Raw genomic sequence first — 22,992 nt, 5'->3', positions numbered from 1 at the left:
GCTCCTTTTATGTGGATATCAACTACCCATTAACAAATACTACATGCAACGACAAATTAAGATTTTATGGAAGCTCGTTGTAAGATCAATGACCCCGTGACTTAAGTGTATATGAAAATGGCGGATTTATGATCAGTCTGCATTGTGTTCACACCAACACACCTGCAACAGGTGGAATGACAAGTCACGTGACGCTGTCGCCAGATCATGTGACATCGAGACATTAGCGCCAGCTGTTATCGATCAGACAGTGACGTGCAACTATAATTCTGCGACTTGCTAACATCCCTCGTTTCTATTGTTATTTTCATAGAACTTATTCAATAAATGTGACATTTATCTCACAGCAAATTGTAAATGCGGAGAATGATAGTGCTTCCTGACCATACATGAAGTAATGTTTATAGCTGTTTAGATGTAAAAATCATTTCTCGAAATTTTGGATTGTGTCTTATTCAGGTTGAAGGGCATTATCTGCACGTATCGCATGTGTGGACATAATTGACAGAGTGTTCCGTAGGGTGTCGAGCTTCGCTGTCCAGACAGGCGACAGTTTGTCTGATTCTGGAATAACTGTCACGTACAGATTGCATGTTGGACACGTCATGCGTTGATTACAAACCCCTGCCCTGATCGCCGATATGGAGTTGTATTGACGGTGCTGTTGTGGTTGTAGTTTCCAGGACGATGGGCGGAACTCTGGGGTTGGTCAAGCCTGAGCTGAGTCAGTTCCAGAAAAACAAGCTCCTGCACGAGTTCCACACGTTTTTCGGTAAGTAACCGAATCCCGCGCGTTGTGTTATGTTCTTGATGTTGGTTGATAACGCAGGTATGGTGCCATTGTGTGACGTTGAATGGTTTCACGTGTGTGTAGTATTGGGAAAACATCATCTCCGTCGTCGTTGTCGTCATCATCATCATCGTCATCATCATCGTCATCATCATCATCATCGCCGACATTATCATTAATAGTAGTTAGTAGCTATATATGTTGCTCAGAGAGAGAGAGGGAGAGAGAGAGAAAGAGAGGGAGAGAAGGAGAAAGGGAGAGAGAGAGAGAGACAGGTGTGGGAGAAGGGTGTATGTATGGGTAGGGGGAGGGGGGTGTAGAAAGAATGTTACCTTTGACTCAGCACATAACTTAAACCAAGTCACCCGTCCACATACTGAGCATCTCATACGTTAGTGCTTGCCAGTCTGACGATTTTATGTGTTCTTTTTTTATGTACCCATGATCCAGTTGAACATGCAGATTAAAAACACACAGTTGCCATAGATATCAATTTCTGTTTACTATAATTTTGCTTACACACAGTGTCATACAGTCGACCCTGCGCCATCTGTATGCTCTTATATTGCCACTGTGCTATTGATTGGGAATATAACACTCTATCTGGAGCGACGTATACTGACATATGTATATATCAACGGTGTGTAGGGAATTATAATTCAATATCGCAATAGCACAATATTGCTATTTACACTCTAATGTTTAGAATGTCATGTTATTTATTTACGCTTCGCGTGAATTCACAGTTGGTTTTATTGGAGCTCCCGCTGATTTTTTTATTAAAACTATGAATTGAGTTGTTCAGTTTTTATATATATATATATATATATATATATATATATATATATATATATATATGTATATATATATATATATATATATATATATATATATATATATATATCAAAACTGAATATATATATATTTGAATATATGATCTTTTAATAATAGTGCACGTGTTTAAGTTACGTTTCTAATAAGGCACTAATAAATAAACTCTTTGATGTACCGCTGTAGCAGGAGACTGGTGATTTATTAAATGCCAGCGCCTTGAGCATGTACTAGTGGATATGTACGCTATATAATTATCCTAAAATAATAAAAAATATTAATAATTAGTATTATTATATAACGGTGTGAGTCTTTAAATATACGTTTCTATAGCTAATAAGTCACTGGGCATGATATTATGATATTAAGTCTTTAAATATTTGTATAATGACTTTGTATTTTGTTCGTCGGGTTTCGGAGAATACGGGGTTTTTATACTTGAACCATTTTATGTCATGTGTATCGTAGTCATATAGCAACATACACAATGTAAAGGAAAACGTTCCTTTGGCATGTTTTTGTGTGTCTCAACGACGAGCAAATTTTGCTAATTCTGTGCCTCTTATGTTTTTTATTTGGGGTGGGCGATAATACCGGTTCTATTGGGGTTGGCGATACTACCGGTTCTATTAGGGGTGGGCGACAATACCCGTTCACCGGTGTATTACAATTCAAACTTCACAATACGATTTATTGTGGTACACTTTGCGCGAAACGGTTCATCCAATACGATCGGTAATTTTCGTGATGTAGTCAAAACAACTCATAATATCAATTATTTGTATTGCCTGTATATTATTGCACATTAATAGTTCTTGATAATTTTTATCGATCATATTATTGCATTTGCGTGACTCATAAACCACAGAAATATGAAAAAAGTTTGGTAACGGAATTCGTTTCAAGGATAGCCAAACAAAAATGACGGATGATTTTTCTTGTGTTCCAACTTTAGAGCAAAGTCTTCAATTTGGAAGTGTTTTCAATTGATCTGTTGTACAAATGCATCTTTGTCTTGACTGTGGCCAGTGGCATTGTTTCAAATAAAAGAACCAGTAATTTGATTACCTTAAAAATGTGTCACATTTTTACAATATATTGCAGTACATATTGCAATATTCCGACACATATCACACCTACACATATCACAATATATCGCAACACGCAATTTTGGCAACACCCAACCCTGCTTTCTGTGTGTCTTTCAGATTTAAACAAAGACGGGGCTCTGGAGTGGAGGGACTTTGATCTGGCGCGACAGGTATATTCGACTTTTACAGTTGTAAATCAAAAGGTTTTGTTTATTGATTTGCGCCGCACTAAGCTATATTCAAGCTATACGACGACCTGTAAACTTCGAGTCAGACCCGACGATTCACTGATCCACAGCATATGTATTTATTTACGCAATGTGGTTACGGTGGAATGACTCAACCAAGAACACTCGATCCAGTAAGTCGCCTCTTACAACAAGCAGGGGTTGCTGAAGGCAAATTCTAACCCGAATATTCACGGGAATAAATCAGAGTGAGTTTCATTCGGCAATATTCCAGCCGTATGGTGGCGAGCTGCAAATAGTCGAGTCTGGACCAGAAAATCCAGTGATGAACAGCATAAGTATCTGTCTACGTAAGTGGGATATGATGACATGTGTCAACCAAGTCAGCGATGCTGACCACTCCATTCTGTTAGTCGCCTTTTACGACGAGCGTGGGTTACTGAAGGCCAATTCTAACCAGAAGTTTCACGGGGGAAAAAAAACAACCATAAGGTACAGATTCATCACTGGGATTAAAACAGATCAAATTTAAGAAAAAAATATTCCCTCTTGCTGCAAACACGATGCTTCAGTTTTCTTATTCCTATCCTCCAAAACTCCTGATTGTAAACAGAGGAAAGTAAAGTTGTGTGTTTTACTAAAAATGCACATTAGTACACTTTCGTTTCAATGAAAACTGAAGTCAAATTCAAATATTTAACAACAAAACTTTAACTTAAAGAATAAATACTTCTCAGGGGAAAACAGGTAAGGAATTATATTGGCTTAGTATGGGACTTAATTACATGATGCTGTCGAAGCGGATGATACTACCTCGGGTACCCAGGACCAAGATCTCTACCCCAGCCCCAAGGGTGAAACAAATTTCACGTTTTCGGGTTTCATTTCTAACTGATATTTTCCCAACTCGGTCAACTAGTTCTGGGTAAAACAGTGTTTAAATCTAATTCTGTCTGAAACAAACGCTGATAGTGTGTCACTGCCGAACGGTTGTCGTTCATTTTGTCCCTGGAGGTGATTGACGGGTCCTGATGAACCTCGTTTGTATGTTTTTCTCCGTTGAATGGCTACTGGCTGTGTGGGCGTGTCAAGTGCATCAAGTAACAATCTCCCGAATCACGACCGGTATACTATTTTGCTTCGCCTGGAAATGTATAATATATAGTATGTGAAAGGCGATGCGACTTTCATACCGGACATAACGTTTTCTTTCTATTCCTACCAGAATTAATACACAGTGAGTCGTTAAGAAACCCGATGTTGTGTCTCATACCTTGGTTTGACTCCTAGCATTTTACGCGGTGATACCCCCTGAAAGATGATTTGACTTCACACATCGTACCCTTGACGGGAATCGAACCTGGGTCTTCAGCGTAACGAGTGAACACTTCAAGCATTAGGTTACACAACAGACTCTTTCAGCCTGCAAAAGTCTGTAACATCATGATTGATTTTCATTGTATACTTTCTTTTGCTCGTCAGTATAGGTTAAATATTGCGCATGTTCTGTGGCGCAACTAAAAGTCACGTGATATGTTACAGAAAATCTGCGCATTGAGCGGATGGAAGATCGGTACTGATAAGTTTATGCGCACACAAGAACTCTTCGTTGAAATATGGCGGCGGTTGTCAGACGAGGCAGACGAGAATAATGACGGCAAGGTCACAGAAGATGAATGGGTAAGTGTTTGGGTTTGCTGTTTGCGTGAATTTCTTCTGCTGTCATTCAGTTATAAAGATTAATATGAGATATGACAATGTGATACTGATAAACCAGATCAGGGTCAAGGTCAAGGTCTCTTTCACGGTATTATCTGTCTCACAAGGTTATTCATATCACTCACTCACCCTTCCACTTGCTCGCTCGCTCACTCACTCACCCATCAAATCCTCTCACTCACTCACATACCCACCTAATCACCCGACCCCCCATTCACTCACTTACATACCCACGCAACCACCTAGCCATCCACTCACTCACTCTCACATACCCATCCAACCAACCACTCACTAACTCACATACCCACCCAACCACCCAACCACCAACTCACTCACTGAGTCACTCACATGCCCACCCAGCCACCCACTCACTCAACCATATACAAACTCACTCACTCACTCACCCACCCACTCACTCACTCACTCACCCACCCACGCACACTCTCCCTCACTCACTCACTCATATAACACCCACACGGCTTAGATTAGATCTCTTACGTGTTGTAGCTGAAGATGTGGGAGATGTTCCACAAAGAAGGCTTCAAGAAGAACGAGAGGAAGACCGACAAGGAGAAAAGGGAGATGGATAAAGTAGAGGCGTATGATCTACCCGACTGGCTGAAGCGATATATCGAGTACAAGTTTAACCTCTATGACAGGACGGGTGGGTACCTGTATCTCTTTATTTCGCCAAAATGTCATTCTCCACTGTACAGTTAAAGATTGTGTACGATGCAGTCTGACGATGCTTATATTTTTCCTCGAACCGCAGCATTACTGAAAGTCTTGCTTCAAATCTGCTCTGTACGTAGATCGACGCTCATGCTCTTGATCACTGGATTGTCTGGTCCAGACTCGATTGTTTACAAACTTCCGCCATATAGCAAAAATATGTTTGACTGTGGCGTTAAACTACAAACAAACCAAACCGAGGTGTAGATGGGTTTTATGCCACACTCAGCAATATTCGAGCTTTATGGCGTTACTGAATGCAACACCGTGAAAGAATACTAATTCTTTTAAAGATGCAAGGATAGATACGCAGGCAGTACTAGAACGCCAGTCTGTTAACGACAATGTATTCTTTTCACTCCTATTTTCATAATTTATCATTTGAAATTTATACTTCATTAGAGACATCTGAAAGTCTAAGCTGCTGGCTTTCTGGGGTGACTGAAGCTTGGGGATCTCTTCGAGGGGTAAACTCTGTGAAAGTTTGTACCTCATACCACATTTATGTCTTGAGCGCATAAAATTATAAATGTATCTGAATACATCTGAAAACAGGTCATTCAGTAGACAAACAGTAGGCAGTTAATTGTCTTTATTTTCACTATGGCATATATTAATATATATTTGTACCTAAATACATTAGTTTCAACACTTACTTAAGGAAAACCTTTGACGCTCGGGGCTGGACATGATCTCAAGAAAGCATGTTCCTCTGAGGAGAGTGCCAGAGGTCCGATCCATAGGCGTTCGTAGCAGTGACCAGTGAAGGTCCGGGGTAGAATAGGCCTTCAGCAGCCCATGCTTGCCACAGAAGGCGACTATGCTTGTCGTAAGAGGCGACTAACGGGATCGGGTGGTCAGGTACGCTGACTTGGTTGACACATGTCATCGGTTCTCAATTGTACAGATCGATGCTCATGCTGTTGATCACTGGATTATCTGGTCCAGACTCGATTATTTACAGACCACCGCCATATAGCTGGAATATCGCTGAGTGCGGCGTAAAACTAAACTCACTCACTCACTCGTAGCAGTGGGCCCTTCGTAAGCTCCACAGTTGGCACTGTGGCTCCACAATGGCTCGTAAAGTTACGGAATCTGTGTGAGTCGGATGCCACTTGGCAACCCACTATGTAAAAACAAAGCACTACGTTATAAAATCTTACCCAAAAGTACCAAAGCGCTTTGTGATAAAATCGCCTAAGTTCGGAATGGTTTTGGACTTCGAAGATCTCATTAGATAGTGCGCTGTTATTAGTGGGTTCCCACATTGCTAGACTCGCTGATTTGGTTGACACGTCATTGGGTCCCAACAGCGTGGCTCGCGTTCTTCATGTCAGACACCTGATTGCCTTGAATAGTGATGAAACAGTGCAGAAAAACATAAATAGTATGTTATGGTAAATTAAATGAAGTGAACACAGCGTGTAAGGTTTCAAGAAATATTATATTCTGGGCCTAGATTTTCGAAGCCCTCTTAACGCTAAGATAGTCGTAAGTTAATATATGGCATTACGTCTGTCCTAGAGCTAAGAAACGTTCGGAACTCTAGACCCTGGACATCTGTTGGTGATCCTGATCAAAGAGCCATAGAACCCAATGATGTTACTGAGACTTGTATAGAGCGTTCTGGTACAGTAATCTGGATCATTGCTGCGTAGATTCAGGTCCAGTGGATCCACCTGTGTTGTTTCAAGATCTGGTGGATAACGCAAAACTCGGAAGTAGGACACCAGGCTGACAGGCAGGCGATCGTGGAATTTGTAATCGGAAAATGAAGCTACTCTCGTTTTCAAATTTGTGGTCCTTTATCATTGATTTAAGACAGCGAAATGTAATTTAAAACCGAACGGGTTCATTATATTCATACGTGTTGATTCGGTCACATTTATTAGCGGTCCTTAAACTGCCATTTAAGAACGGTTTTGATGTGCTTCCAGCCAATCAGAATCGAGAATCACACAATGTCATGCTAGAATTTATGTTGAACTACTAACAGCAGATACAAAACATAAGACCCGTGAAGGTCCCGGGGTAGAATAGGCCTTCAGCAACCCATGCTTGCCATAAAAGGTGACTATGCTTGTCGTAAGAGGCGACTAACGGGATCGGGTGGTCAGACTAGCTGACTTGGTTGACACATGTCATCGGTTCCCCATTGCGCAGATCGATGCTCATGTTGTTGATCACTGGATTGTCTGGTCCAGACTCGATTATTTACAGACCGTCGCCATATAGCTGGAATATTGCTAAGTGCGACGTAAAACTCACTCACTCACTCACTACAAAACATATGTTGTAGTGTCTATTTGTAGCCTTGAAAGGGAAATCTCCGTCGAAAGATATGTTAAATAAATGTCATGTGATAGAATGAATAGATTCTAAGTTAGGAACTTAATTTGCTCAAAGGCCTTGGGTCAAGTCAAAATGACAACAGTATGGTTGTCGTGTTAGGACTGTGTTTTGCGTGAACGTCAAATTACCAGAATAAGCCATCGGACGCCTTGATTTGGTGGGGAGGTAGAGTTTTAAAAAAAGTGATTATAAAGTAAATATAATATATAAATAAAGATACATTCAGTAAATCATTTCAGTGTAATCGTTCATTTTCGGTCGACTGTCTATTTCCTCAGTTATTGCAGGGGGCCTGGTGACTTACTAACTAGTTGGTGTTTTAATTTGTTCTAAGAAACGGTAAACATTTTTAAAAATATTTTACTATTTTATCTAAATTTTACTATTTTTTTGTTTTTGTTGTGCATTTGCTGTTTATTTGTTGTTTAAAGCCACACTCAGCTATATACCTACCACGAGATGGCAACCTGAAAATAACAGTGTCTAGAACAAACAAACATAGTAACCTAGACTAAAATATAGTCTATATAATATACTAGGATTAGTTTTAATATACATATATTTTTCAAAAACATTTCCCCGTGTGCCGCTTTTAACAATATTGCAGCAATATCACTGCAGGGGACACCTGAAATATGCATCACCCATTGTACCAATGTGGAGAATCGAACCTGGGTCGTGACGAGCGAACGCTTAAACCACTAGGCTACCCCACGGTCCATGGACAGGTGAAGAACAATGCATTGTTTGTTTTTACCTGCAGGAGACGGTGTCATCGACGTGGATGAGTTTGAATACGTCCTCGGGGATTTCGGCGTGTCCTGTAAAGATGCCCGAGCTTGCTTCCTGATATTCTCCATGGTACGTAGCTTAAGAGTTGTACAGTTCCTGATATCCTTGTAGATCCGGGGTAGAATAGGCTTTCAGCAACCCATACTTGCCATGAAAGACCACTGCGCTTGTCCTAAGAGGCGACTAGTGGGATCGGGTGGTCAGGCTCGCTGACTTTGTTGACACATGTCATCGGTTCCCAATTGCGCAGATCAGACCCGATTATTTAGAGACCGCCGCCATATAGCTGGAATATTGCTAAGTGCGGTGTAAAACTAAACTCACTCACTCAATCACTCACGCACGCACTCACTCAATCACTCACTCACTCACATTAAGACCCCGGATTCATTCCCAACATGGGTACGTGTATATTGTAAAATGCACATTTCCGGTGTGCGATATTGCTGGAATTTAGCTGAAATAGTTTGAAGCCATACCCATTCATTGCTGGGTTGCCTGATTGTTACATTGCATTGATTTTAGAATCACGAGAAGAAGATCAACCTGGAGTACTTCAAGGAGCTGTCGTCAGAGTACTACCGTGCAGACGACCCTGGTGCTCTGGGAAACTTCATTACCGGAAGACTGGATTTCTCCTGAACATTACGATATTTCCACATAACATGCACTGTATGACACAGAAGAACAACTCGTCTGCTAACCTCAGAATTCATAGACTTCTTGCCAAAGAATTATTCTTAACATATATTATCAGTCTTATTTTATGTAATTTTCAAAGAAGGTTGACATCGGTGAATTTAATCTTTGATAGACATATTTAAGCTGGAAGAACATGACATCTGTCGTGGGCGATTTCTTAAATTTGTATGTTCTTTTGAGACCTTACAAGAGTTCACAAAGCCGTTATCCGTGAAATAGTGTGATATTGAACGACAGAGCCTGGGATTGTGAGGTCCCAATGATGTGGGTGGGGGTGACAGAAGTTGTCGTGTAAAAATGTTTCCAAAGATGGTTGGGTCAGTGAAATAAGGTCCAATCCTATAATTATAGGATTAATCTCAATCTGGTCTCTCACACATACATCATATGTTTTCACACACACACAAACACACACACACACACACACACACACACACAAACACACACACACATACACACACCTCCTAGACATACACGCACGCACGCACACACAAATTAATGTCAAGATGTGGCCAGTACTGACCAGGAGTAAACCTCCTCAGTCCTATACATACACTAAACGCAAAAAAACCCGTTACTCTCCCACCTTTAAGAATTACTGAAAACAACTATGAAAGATGAATTAAAAGGCAATAGTTTACAAAAAAGCTGAACAACATAGTTTCATTCAAATTACGAAACAAAATTCTCAAAAGCATTCATATTCAGGTGAAACGCATCTTTTACAAAAGACTTAAATTGACGAGATAAACCAATAACAGTTATTAACATGTCAAACAGAAAGGTTGGAATAAAATCTTGCTGCGAGACAAAGAAAAAACAGTTATAGTCATCGTTTTTCAACTTTTAAAACAAACGAAAAAAACAACTGCCAACGCCCTTGATTACCACCGAACGTCTTATTCAGCGCTGCAGACAGACTAGGGTCACCTTGGACAGAACAAGAAGTTGGACGTCCATGCATAAGAACGCCACCTGAAGATAGGTACCTCCGTCATTAAGGGTGGAGTGTAACGTTTCTTTTGGCGTTTAGTGTAGATTCTTACATCTTTATCAGGCTTAACTTTTAGCTTGATAACAGGGTAACAATGTATCTTGTAATCTGATAACAGGCTAAGAATCAAATTATTGAAGTGTTAGTAAAAGGCGACAGCAGTAAATGAGAAGAAAAGTCGCTCTGTGCAATAAACAAGACGGTGTCATTCATAAACTTGTAAGCTTCATTTCTTACACTGAAACACATTCATGAGGGGATGAATAACAATGGGTGACAATCTGATTACAATTGGAGCAATATCTATTCCAGTACAATGACTCTCCAAGAAAATTTCCATTGGTCTTTTGAAATCTCCTTTCTTGCCGCAATTCACTTGTGATTCTTCTAAATTTGGGGCACTGACGAACAAACATTCCAGTTTAAGAAGAATATTATCTTGGTTTGGGCACTGACTTTTAGTCAATATACCAGCATGATAGCTGCTGGATAACAGGGCCCCGTTTCATAAAGCCCTCGCTAGCCTAAGTTTTTGCAACTTTTCTAGTAGCATTCGGACCTCCTCCAGACTGGTACTCTGCCTATGCTACGCTCAGCAAGCTGGCTACAGCGATAGCGCAGCGCGGAATAGGGCAGGGGAACCAGTCTAGCTACGATGCAAGTTACGAGCTTAAGATAATGGGCTTGCGACAGCTTCGTGAAACGGAACCTGGGGTTGTTATCAGTGCAGTTGAGATGCTGGGGTGGTAAGTCCCTCTGTGGCAATTGTCTCTGTCACACATCACTCATTTTATAGGTCACAGAAGGAAACTGAGTAGAGGCCACGTGTCACGGGGTGCAGGTGACTACTTTCCATTGTGAAATCCTCAAGTTTATTATTACTTAATTGATTTTGTTATTAACGGGGTATAATTAATTAACTGTTACGTCGCTATTGAAGGTATTGAGGTGGGTGGCGGTTGTTTCACAAGGATGGTAGGGGGCGGAGGTCATTGAAATCCAATCCACCAATCCCCTGACTGGCTGGATAACAGAATACCAGACACCTTCACCCATCTTTCAAAGCAAACGAGTTAACGTTTGGTTAGGATTAGGGTAAGGGTAAGGGTAAGGTTTGGGGTTAGGGTTAGGGTTAGGGTTAGGGTTAGGGTTTGGTTTAGGGTAAGGGTAAGGTTCAAGTTTAGGTCTAGGGTTTGGATTAGGTTTAGGGTTTTGGTTAGGGTTTGGTTTAGGGTAAGGGTAAGGGTAACACGCACACACACACACACACACGCACGCACACACACACACACACACACACACACACACACAAACTCGACACATACCATACTCATTGTAACGAGTCACAAGTGAATAACAATAACACAGTTGACGTTGTATACTACACAAAATATATGCATACGCCATTACTTACATGTCACGATGTGCCCAGCGCAGTGTCTCATACTGGCCAGAGTAAGATTTTCGAAGCTCTCTTAGCGCTAAGATAGTCGTAGGTGCCATACGTTAACATTAACTTACGACTATCTTAGCGCTAAGAGAGCTTCGGAAATCTAGGCCCGGAGTAAACCCTAGTCCTGTATATCTATTCCTTTTATTGTGTGTAGTGTTAGAAGTTCCATTTGATTATATTCATAAGGTAATGGTTTATTGTTGTTTTACACTATTGTACAAAGGGTTCACATCGTCTGTTGTCTGTAACACAATTCTGTAAAATATATTAAATGTTCGCACATCTGATTGGTTTTGTTTGTATATTTTATAAATTTATCAATTATTATTATCTATTTATTTTTTTATTTATTTATTCAAGCTCTATCACTGCAGCCTGAATCTTATTAAGTCGAGAAAAAACGTTGAAGATCGTTGAGCATACTCTAATCCTGATGGCATTCAGGCATCGAGTAGTGAAAATCTGGGTTCGCACTGATCTTCAGCAAACCATGCGTGTTGCAAGAGGCGACTAACAGGATCTGGTGGACAGGCTCGCTGACTTGGTTGACAGGTCATCGTATCCTAATTGCGTACATCGGTGCTCATACTGTTAATCACTAAATTTTGTGGTCCCGGCTCAGTTATTTACTGACCGCCGCTTTATTGGTGCAATATGACGAGTGCTACGTTAACCAACCAACCCATAAATTTCCGCAAACTTGGATTGACTGGTCTTGATTTAAGCATTTACAGATCGCGAAATATAGGTGCTCCATTCCGTATTGTAGCATTATACAACAAACAAACAGACAAAACAGGCATCGGACAGAGCCAGCAACTCTGACTATCTTCTGTTATCGGTCTCTTTCAACTGGGCCTTCTAATTTGTGCTGTTGGTTTACTCAGAAAGTCTTAAGATCTTTGTATTGATTCTCTCAATCTCGTTAAGAGGCAATGGGCTCGTCAAACAAAACAAACAAAACAGAAAGATGCATCCACTGCTAACAACTAAGAGAATATGGAAGTTCGGTTTTCAGCTGATTTTCAGAATAGTCTAGCAATAGTCTAGAAGTACATCGGGAAATTGTTCCACAAACGAACCTCATGAATAACGTCATAACCACAGGGCTACCTACTGCCACCATACTGTTCACAATACTGGAGTGGCTAAGGGTGAAAGCAGATAGTTGGCGGGCTACAGCATGCAACTTTGCAAAGTGCTGGGGAACATCATCATAAAACATTTTCCCGTTTTCCCCCAAATCCAAGATGGCCGCCAAAAATGAAAGAGTGTTGAAATCCACCTAGAATGGTCGCCGACTGCAAAAAGGTCTTCGTTTGTCGCAATAGGGTGAGACAGTCGTCATTCAAGAGGCTGTTTCTAATACTTTCAAGACAATCACGTGACTGAGTAGATTTGTGTGTCTGCTTTGCCACCGCAAAGACCAATTTTAACAAGACCAATTTTATGGATAACAAGTTCTTTATTTTTCGTCAGGATGTGTCTGGACTAGTTCTTACCCTTCTTCTTTCACCTGAAGGAGGGTCAAGAGCTTGTCCAGAAGAAATGTCTTGCGAAAGAAATAAAGGAGTTGTTATACATAAGATTTGTCTTGTATTAAATCAACTTCTAAATGCCTTTGAAGAATTTCAGCTGGTTAACACTACTCCTGTCGTATCACATCATAAACCATAAGTCATACCACACAACTGCCATGAAGCTTGAGTATGACGTGGCGTTTTAAATAAACAATTAACAATCATACATCACAGCTGAAATGGAAATTAGTGCTGGAAATTAGGTCCAAGTATTCTACACGGGTGCCCCACCCGCTATTACATTACCCAACCCAGATTCCTGTATGTTACTTCCTGACATCTACCTTGTAAGCAATGGCAAGGTATTCTTCAGCTTTGTGGCTACAATTTCGAGTTTTTCAATATTTTATTGAATTATTTTTTGTATTATTTTTTAAAAGAGGTGACTGTAATTCTGTTTAAATCTTCAAAGACATTGCCACCTTTAAGTAATGAAAGAAAAACATACCACATTGTTTAATCTATAAGTCAAATGATCATAACGGGTATGAGTGCTGAGACAGATATGGACTCATTACCCCTCGAGCCCCGTTTTGTATCCGGTTACTGTCCCAAACTAAATGCCAATCTCAAAACTCACCATACAGGTTAGGTGAAGTCCATGAGCATGGCTATTGCTTAAACTGGTGTAGAAACACACCTGAATTCGAACACATAATCACTGGTTCCTGTCAAGTCCAAGGGACACAACTCTGTCCAACACATATTGTGCACTGCATGACAAGGCAGTCATGTACATGGTAAGAAGTATTTTGTGAATATGACAGCTATTAAGCAAATAAAATGTCCATGAAATCTTTTCTTTACTAAATCAAACAGGTACAAAACAAACTCATCAAATTGAACACTCTTAAATAACAATGTCACCATATTCTGAAACAGCTGCAAAATGTCTCAAATGTCAAATGCCATAAGAAAATACATAACAGATTCAGGAAACAATATCAAATATCAAATATTTTTCATCATCCTTTGATTTGAGTAATATTGTTCTGTACTACTCAAAAGAAGTTGAGAACATCAGAGATTTATATCAATCTCTTCTGGGTGGTGGACTTCAGATTTCAATTGGGGGGTGATCCTTAACTTGCTTTGAGTAGCATAACATAAATGCTTCAACAATACAGACTAAACCTATAATATAATATTTCATTCATATTTTGTATAGTAACAAACAATATATTAACTATTTTGGCAATATATTTCATATATCATAAAGACTGATGAGATAATCTCAATAAAATCAGAAAAACAATATTTGGCTGAAGAAAAAAAACTTTTGCATCAATTTCAGTTCAAAATTGTCATTAATTTATGTGACATAAAAAAATGAAAGGTCACATTAATTTATCATTCCATTTTATTGATTCATTCTCACTTCTATGAATCAGTCACACTCATTGAGAACCAATTTCCTACCTGTCCTTTACAAAGTGGTCTTATTGAATTAGGGGATGACAGGCTGTAGATTCCTGGCACCAGACAGTGTTGCCATGACGACAGATGGCTGTGTACAGCAGCTGTGGAATTATTTGGAATGTCAGATAAACAACTCGATGTTATCATACAGTCAGTATGAAAGGTTAAACATGGGTGGATGTTTGTTGTTCACAGATATAAAAATGTCGCTGTAAGAACTGTATACAATATTACAATTTAAACTTTTACTAACATTTCAATCATTTGCTGTTGTTTGCTGAAATTTTCTACGAACTTAAAACAATCTCTACATGCCAAACGATGACAAGACTAATAACTCTCAGTCCCAGTCACCAAATTTTGCCATCATCGTACACCAAGTGAGCGAGTCGTTAGGCATGACGTTTCCATAATTCTAAGACCGGGTCACCAAATCTTGCCATCAGCATATGCCAAGTAATTGAGTCGGTAGGCGTGACATTTCCATGACTCACAGACCCAGTCACCAAATTCTGCCATCAGCATATGCCGGGTGAGCAAGTCAGTGGGCGTGACGATTCTAGAACTCACAGACCCAGTCACCAAATTCTGCCAATAGCATATGCTGGGTGAGCAAGTCAGTAGGCATGACGTTTCCATGATCCTCAGACTGAGTCACCAAATTCTGCCATCAGCATACGCCGGGTGAGCAAGTCGGTAGGCGTGACGTTTCCACGACTCCTCTGTGTTCTGTTGAATGAGGGCCCGGTGAGCAGCATCTTCAGCACGACGGGCCTTGAGACGGGTCTCCTGGTCTTTTCTGGAAGAAGAGTGAGTGATTGAGTGAGTTTCATGTCACTTAAATAATGATAAGTCACCTTCATTAGCAAACAGTCTCCAAACACCATCTGACTATTATGACCCCACATAACCCAAAGGTGCCAGAAGGTTATAGTCATATGACTTTATCCAACTGGACACCCTCTTTCTCCTGGGTGAAAAGAGGCAATCTTAAACAAACTCACTTGCCTGAGGTGAGAACACACGCATCACGTGCTTGGTTGTGGGGCAGGACTGTCCAAGCTCCATGTTGCTTCAACTGACTATTGACCTGAGCTCTATGTGCAGGACCATACACTATCGCTTTCAGCAATATACCAGGAATATCATGGTTGGGACATAAGAAATGGGTTACACACTGTACCCATGTGGGGAATCAAACCTGGATCTTTGGCATAACAAGACTCAACGAATTGGCTATCCAGTGCCCCATAGAGATCGCATTTTCACAGCGCGGGGACACCAGAAATGAGTTTCACACAATGTACCCAGTTGTTATTTAACCTTTGACCTTTCACCCTTGTGCAATTCAATTCTGTTGACCCTTGTGTAATTCAATCCTGTTCTCTACCTGGCTTTTGCTTCAAGCTCGGAGTTCATCTCATCATCAATCTTCACACATATCCGAGAGACTGAAAATGGCTGACCAAATATTTTTGCCTGAAAAATAATTGATGTCAGAAGATAAAGACAGTGACACATCATTGATCAGTGATGATATTTAGTTTTACGCCACACCCAGCAATATTCCAGCTAGTTGGCAGTGGCATGTAAATAATCGAGTCTGGGCCAGAAAATCCAGTTATCAACAGAATGAGCATCAATCTGTGCAACTGATTACCTATGACATGTGTCAACCAAGTCAATGAGCCTGACCACCTGATCCTGTTATAGACGTCTCTTACAACAAACATAGTCACCTTTTGTGGCAAGCGTGGGTTGCTGAAGACCTATTCTACCCTGCATCTTCACAGGCCTCATTGATCAGTGATCTAATGGTGAATGGTGGCAAGCTGTTCTTTTAAATGAAAAAATAATAATTTCATCACAATTTGAAACTTGACATACACATTGCTGGTAATAGGGTGGTGGGTTGGGTAACCCAGAAACCCAGGACAGGTGGGTAATGAGCTGGACCCTGGTAGCTGTCTCAGATCCATTATGATCATGTGACTGACAGATTACTCTTTCATGATTAAAACGTTCAACTGTCTTCGAAGAGTGAGTGAGTGAGTTGGGTTTTACACTGCTTTTAGCTATTTCAGCAATATCACAGCGGGAGACACCAGTGGGGCTTCACACATTCTACCCATGTTGGAATTAATCCTGGGTCTTCAACTCTGCTTTAACCATCAAGCTACCATTATTAGAAGATTTAGGCATAATTTACACTCCCTTGTTTTGAATATAATACATGGTGAAGATAATGAAAAACTCGAAATTTTAGCCTCTGCTCTAAGGGAATATATTGCCATTTCTTACAAATTTAATGTTCGGAATAAACATAACAAGTAACAGAGTAGGGTATTAGGGGTGGGGTACCTAGTCGGAAAATTTGGGACGCATCACTAAATGTGAAAACAATGTGAAATACAACAATTATGAGCAGTGAAAACAAATAAATATCAACTATAATAACAATTCTAGTACTAGTTTATCGCAACTCACAATATGAGTGCACCATGGGAAAGCTTAATGCTGGAGTGAGTGAGTTTAGATTTACGTCCTTTAAACAGTATTCTAGCAATATCACGGCAGGGACACCAGAAATTGCGTCAGACATTGTACCCATGTGGGGAATCAAACCAGTGCCTTCTTCATGGTGAGTGAACGCTTTAACCACTGGGCTATAGTGCTATTCTGATTAATCGAAAGACTCTGAGATTGGTCGCAGTCACCAAACGATCAATCACATTTTATCATAATCAAACATAAACCGTTTTGGAACTATTGTTGTACTCTTGATGATGAAACATATCTTAAAAGTTGTCAGGCCCTGAAAACGTGTCTAATTGTTAGAAAACTCACTTCAGTAACTGAAAAGTCATGACTGAATATTTCTTGAAGAGCCCAGAAGGTTTATGTTCATAATATGTTAGTCATCACTTTACAGTATCAAGATGTATCCTGTGATAGTCATCTGCAATAACAACCTGGATAGGAAAATCTAAAAAGGGACACTAACCAATTTTTTTTGAGGATTTATCAAATATAATGACTCAAACATCAGTCATGACATTTCCACCAGTTCCGAGCACTACTAGGCTACCGCACCATTCAGCTTAATACTGGACAATGTCCTTGGATGTAAGTAGACAACACACAGTCTGAGACCTGAGTGCAACAGATGGACATTACAGCAGATCGTGTAAGGGCTCGCTGGGCCTTGTGTACCATAACACCTAGGTACCTCAACACCAAAATAGATCCCAGACGGTGGGGTAGCCTAGAGGTTAAGGTGATTGCCCGTCATGCTGAACACCCGGGTTTGAATTCCCATATGGGTATAATGTGTAAGGCCAATTTTTGGTGTCCTCTGTTGTACTGCTGAAATATTGCTAAAAATGCTGTAAAACTAAACTCACTCACTCACTCACTCACACACTAACCCACCCACTCATTAAATTGTTGGGTCAAGATTAACATTATAGAGTGATGAATCTTGTGTTAATCAACAACAACTAAAGGGAAAAACATCCCCACATTCAAGGCCCTTTCTCTTCACTAATACTGTCTCTTCTGCAGTATTCGAGCAGACCCCAGTTAGAACTGGTTTTGACCAACCCAAGCTTGTTATAGGAGGTAACAAATGGGATCGGGTTGTCAGGCTCGCTGACTGGTGTTGACACATGTAATTCTACCCCAGTTACGTGAATCCATGCTCATAATTTTGATCACCTGATCGCTGACTGGTGTTGACACATGTAATTCTACCCCAGTTACGTGAATCCATGCTCATGATTTTGATCACCTGATCGCGCACTGGTGTTGACACATGTAATTCTACCCCAGTTACGTGAATCCATGCTCATGATTTTGATCACCTGATCGCTGACTGGTGTTGACACATGTAATTCTACCCCAGTTACGTGGATCCATGCTCATGATTTTGATCACCTGATCGCTGACTGGTGTTGACACATGTAATTCTACCCCAGTTATGTGGATCCATTTTGATCACCTGATTGCCTGGTCCAGACTAAATTATTTATAGCCACATATTACTGAGTGTGACATTGAAACATCCAAACAAAACCAAACCCTCCTGCAGTACTGGAGAATGTGACAAAAATATTCTGGCCCCAATTTCTGGAAATAAACTTAAGACTGAGTTTTGACTTTAGTCAGACTTTTTACTCAAATTTGAGAAAACGCAGGAAAACGCTTTCCCCAGAATAAACAGAAATCAACATAACAGTGCACAATTAGAGATTGTGGATAGATTACTTATGTTGTTTGGGCTTTTTCATGTTAAAAGGGCAGCTGAGTTTAATTTTCAACTGTTTCAACATGTTTGAAATTTGATTAAAAACTTCTTTGAGAAATCAAGGCCTGGGGCTTCTTTCATGAGGCAACCTTTTCTAAGTTTAACCTGAACTCCCATTCTTTAACATTGCTCTGAGTTTACCTTAGTGACTTACGATCACTTTAGTGCTTTTGAAAGGAGGGCCTGATCTGTTGATCAAAGACACAAGTTTTTCAACTCACCTCCCCTTGATAAAAAAAGTCAATGGCTTTCTTGACAGAATCTCCATCAGAGAACAGCACCCATGCTACTCCAGCGTTGGACTTAGTCACTGGATCCTGCTCACACAAGAACAACAACCATTTATCATTAGTCTGAAGCCAGAGTTTAGTAAACGCTTGTTCATCATCCTGAGTCACTGAAAGCCAATATATACTTCCCATCAAAGTTTAGACTCACTAGTGTAAATATCGCCACTTACTTCAGTCCACTGTTCTAAAATAGATTTTGCAAAATATCCCACACTGTTTAAAGGTACTGTGTACACATGAACTGATGTATTGTAATACTAATTCATAACATTGAAAAGATTATTGTCGTGAATTCAATAAATGATTATAATCAGAAATAAACTGAAAATTCTTAACAAAACATTAAACCAAAACACAAATTTGATGTTTGACCTTCGTACAATTCATCTGCATAAGTTTTGCAGTTGGTTTCCCCAAGTTAGTGGGGAAATCAGTCTTCGATATCACCACATATATTGACATAACATATACAGTCTGTTTGCTCCAAAAGTGTGCCGATCAATTGCAATCTAACTCAAAAACTAATGAACATAAAATACTTAACGAAACGCTGATTGAAATGTAAAATACTCAATAAAACGCTGATTAAAACATAAAATACTCAATGAAATGCTGATCATAATCAAAACACCATACCAACTCTGTGAGGCTTTTATAGAATTTTTGTCTTAAAAATAAAAAAGTTGTTTAACAAACTATCATTAGAATATTCACACTGTATACTGTTTGTTTCGAGGGAGGCGTGCAGAGGAAAGGTCAGCCAGGTGTTCGAGAAGCATGGCTGACCACAAAAATAGTGGTCAACTAAATACTTAAAGCCATGATGGATTCTGAGAAAGATAATACGACACTAATCAAGAATGAAGCTTTAATCTTACAATAAATCTCCAAAAGCAGATTTCCAAATAATCAGCATGTAACATTTCTTCATGTTGTCATGTTGTTGACAAAAATGCATTTAGTTGATAAAACTATATGTTTTTGTCCATAGATTTGAATTTCAATAACCTTACATTGAAGAATTTCTAGTGCAATCGTGTTGGTGAGACTAAAATTCGTAGCAACTATGATAAAATTGTAGAGGCTGAGAGACATCTGAAGCTTACAGGACCCAATGTCCTGTTACTATGAAACACCATTCGTTAACACTGCAGTTATGTTAAACCAGTCTCCCCATCCCTGTCACCTTGATGAGCACGACTTCCTCTACGCTGCAGTCTGCTTCCATCTCCAGCATCCCCTCCAGCTTCTGTACCGACACGTTGCCAGGGAGACTACTCAGGTACACTGATCGCTCACGACGATCTTGAAGCTGCCAGACAGGAAACAATAAAGGTACTGGTAAATTACTCCGAGGGAGTATGGTTTTACGATGCTTTTAGCAGTATTCCTGAAATATATTGTCAGGGAACACAGGAAACGGGCTTCAAACCGTGTACCCATATGGGGAATCACATCTGTGTCTTCAGTGTGATGCTGTCATGCTTTAACGGTAATGCTCACTAGCGCTGCGATGAATACACTATGTGGCGAATATGATATGTATCATGAGTATTGGGTAACGAATATGAATACATATTCATGAGTATAATATTGTAGTTATGTGACTAATGCACAATACTGACCCCCCATGTTGACTGTTAGTTTGTCATAGTAATAAATAGTGATCTGACGTGACATTCAAATTTGGTATGTAATAGACTAATAGTTATAGTCCACAGTAACATGTGCAGCCATTACAAACTAACATGACTTGCACTACTGCAATGCTGATACATATTCCATTCTTGCATATCTCACTTTAATAAGAGATCAAGTAAAACTTGCTCAGGTAAATAATTGTAAATGTTCATTCATATTCGTTTCTGGTGACCATGAATAACAAATTGAATTCATGAAGGGCTACAGTTCGATTCACTGAATATGTGAAAGTATCATGACAGCCCTAATGGTTACCCCAGCGAACCCCATCATTTAGAAAACCGATTTTGGTGAAAGATATTGCTGGTTACCATTGCAATGTGAACATGTTCGCAAATGAGAACTGCTGGTTGTGTACATTGTTGATGGATGGAAGGATGTATGGATAAATGGATGGATGGATGGATGGATGTTGGATGGATGGATGGATGTTGGATGGATGGATGGATGGATGGATAGATGGATGATCACTAGTGACTGTTATTCTTTAATGGCTCTCTGTATGATGAGCAAATGATTTAACTTTATGGCTACTCCAACCCCCACCTACAGCACAGAAAATTATTTATTCTACACTAAATTAACGTGCAAGTATGAAATGTATGGAAATTACGTCAAGTGGCCAGATATAACTGGTACGTCTGTACCTATTCAGCATTCCCAGTATTGCTGAAGATCTATAACCTGCTTGTCACTGTCTCACCTGTAGCCAAGACGGCACTTCTCTGTCCTTGTTGGCACCTGTGATGAGATTCCACTCCTCAGCAGACATTACACACTCCGAGGAACCTGTACACCAAAACAGAAAGTACATCAGCATCATAAGAGACATGTACCTATACTACTGGCAAACAAGGACAAGTTGAGCACCAATCTGACAGCTGACCTGTAGTAGCATGTATGAGTGCAGCCCACTAGTACTTGCCATTGTGAGCAAAGGGACCCCAGACTGGCCATGATCAAGTATCATAAAGCTCATGGCCTGTCTCAGAAAACTCTTATGTGCAAAATCCATTTCAACCTCATGCACTGCACATGCACTAACCTACATCTGCTCCACCTCTTGCAAAACAAATGGATTTGCTCATTGCCATGCACCGCCTACTTCTCATAAACACATTCTCTGTGCTGGTCCAATTTTACCTTGTTTGCCAGTAAGTTCTTTCATTATCTGTAGCTATATAACGCCTCTTTGCTTTGAGTCGTCACATAATATGTCAGTTTGATGTAAACCAGTTTGATGTAAACCAGGATGTAAGGCTGTGTATAATGCATAGAAGTCAAATGAACCCTCTGCATAACAACACAACACATGCCAACCAATTCACTGAGCATTACTGTTGACCTATTCCTGCCTAAAAATCCACAAGGATCAAATTACACATGAAAGGATGGAGTATCTGAGATGTATCTAGACCTCTCAGAGGCCAATAATTGGAGTCTGCAGAAAATCTGCAACATACGTCAGTAAACATTTCCAAATCAAACATTTTGAATTTTAAAAAAAAAATTGTTTTGTACAGAGAACACATATTTCACTGATGACTCAGTCAGTCAAAAAGAATATGTTTTAATACTTACAGTTTGGCATGAAATGCATGTGGGCCCATTTCTTACAGGTCAATGGCCCTCTCCCTCTGCAAGCTGTCAGCGTTCTGCTGTTTATTTTGTTGACAGTTATATAGACAGATTCTTTCATACAAATGCATAAAATCGGTGATTTACAATGTGATTAGGTTGTCTGACAAAACATCCACTTGCAAAGTTTGAGATCGACTGGATCATTTGTTGAAGAGTTATTTACAAAAAATCGAGTCAACATGCATTTCAGGCCAAATTATAGTTATAAGGTACTAGATTGAATGGAGTTTTGATACATGTTGCTCAAGGCCTGTAAATAATAGTTCAGTTTTCTAAACAAACCAATTATTTTTCATTTTACTTGACCTGGGCACTATAATAATTTGGAATCGTAAAAAAAGTCTCGGACATAGACTTTTGAAGCTATCCTAGTGTTAAGATGGTCGTAAGTGCCATACATTAACATTA

At 39.9% G+C, this 22,992-nt stretch overlaps 2 protein-coding genes across 3 annotated transcripts in view; one reads left to right on the top strand and one right to left on the bottom strand.

The window, feature by feature from the left end:
- Positions 1-292: 292 nt before the first annotated feature.
- LOC137259891 (calexcitin-2-like) lies at positions 293-11,921 on the top strand. The gene is made up of 6 exons (XM_067797537.1): positions 293-772; positions 2,830-2,882; positions 4,443-4,580; positions 5,127-5,283; positions 8,470-8,567; positions 9,024-11,921. The coding sequence occupies exons 1-6, from the start codon at positions 688-690 to the stop codon at positions 9,138-9,140; spliced, it is 648 nt and encodes a 215-aa protein (XP_067653638.1). The 5' UTR covers positions 293-687; the 3' UTR covers positions 9,141-11,921.
- Positions 11,922-14,013: 2,092 nt separating this feature from the next.
- Positions 14,014-22,992, bottom strand: part of LOC137260008 (uncharacterized) — a 54,759-nt gene continuing 45,780 nt past the window's right edge. For both annotated transcript variants that reach the window (XM_067797686.1, XM_067797687.1), the window contains exons 16-20: positions 21,647-21,732; positions 20,429-20,554; positions 19,174-19,269; positions 16,037-16,125; positions 14,014-15,445 (exon numbers count right to left, since the gene is read on the bottom strand). In XM_067797686.1, the coding sequence (XP_067653787.1) occupies positions 15,301-15,445; positions 16,037-16,125; positions 19,174-19,269; positions 20,429-20,554; positions 21,647-21,732 (542 nt within the window). In that variant the 3' untranslated portion in view covers positions 14,014-15,300. The remainder of the gene's footprint in view (positions 15,446-16,036; positions 16,126-19,173; positions 19,270-20,428; positions 20,555-21,646; positions 21,733-22,992) is intronic.

This window comes from Haliotis asinina, chromosome 13 (genome assembly GCF_037392515.1).
Source record: "Haliotis asinina isolate JCU_RB_2024 chromosome 13, JCU_Hal_asi_v2, whole genome shotgun sequence".
Taxonomy (NCBI): Eukaryota; Metazoa; Mollusca; class Gastropoda; order Lepetellida; family Haliotidae; genus Haliotis; species Haliotis asinina.
The sequence above is the reverse complement of the archived record's forward strand: the minus strand, read 5'-3'. Positions and strand labels throughout refer to the sequence as shown.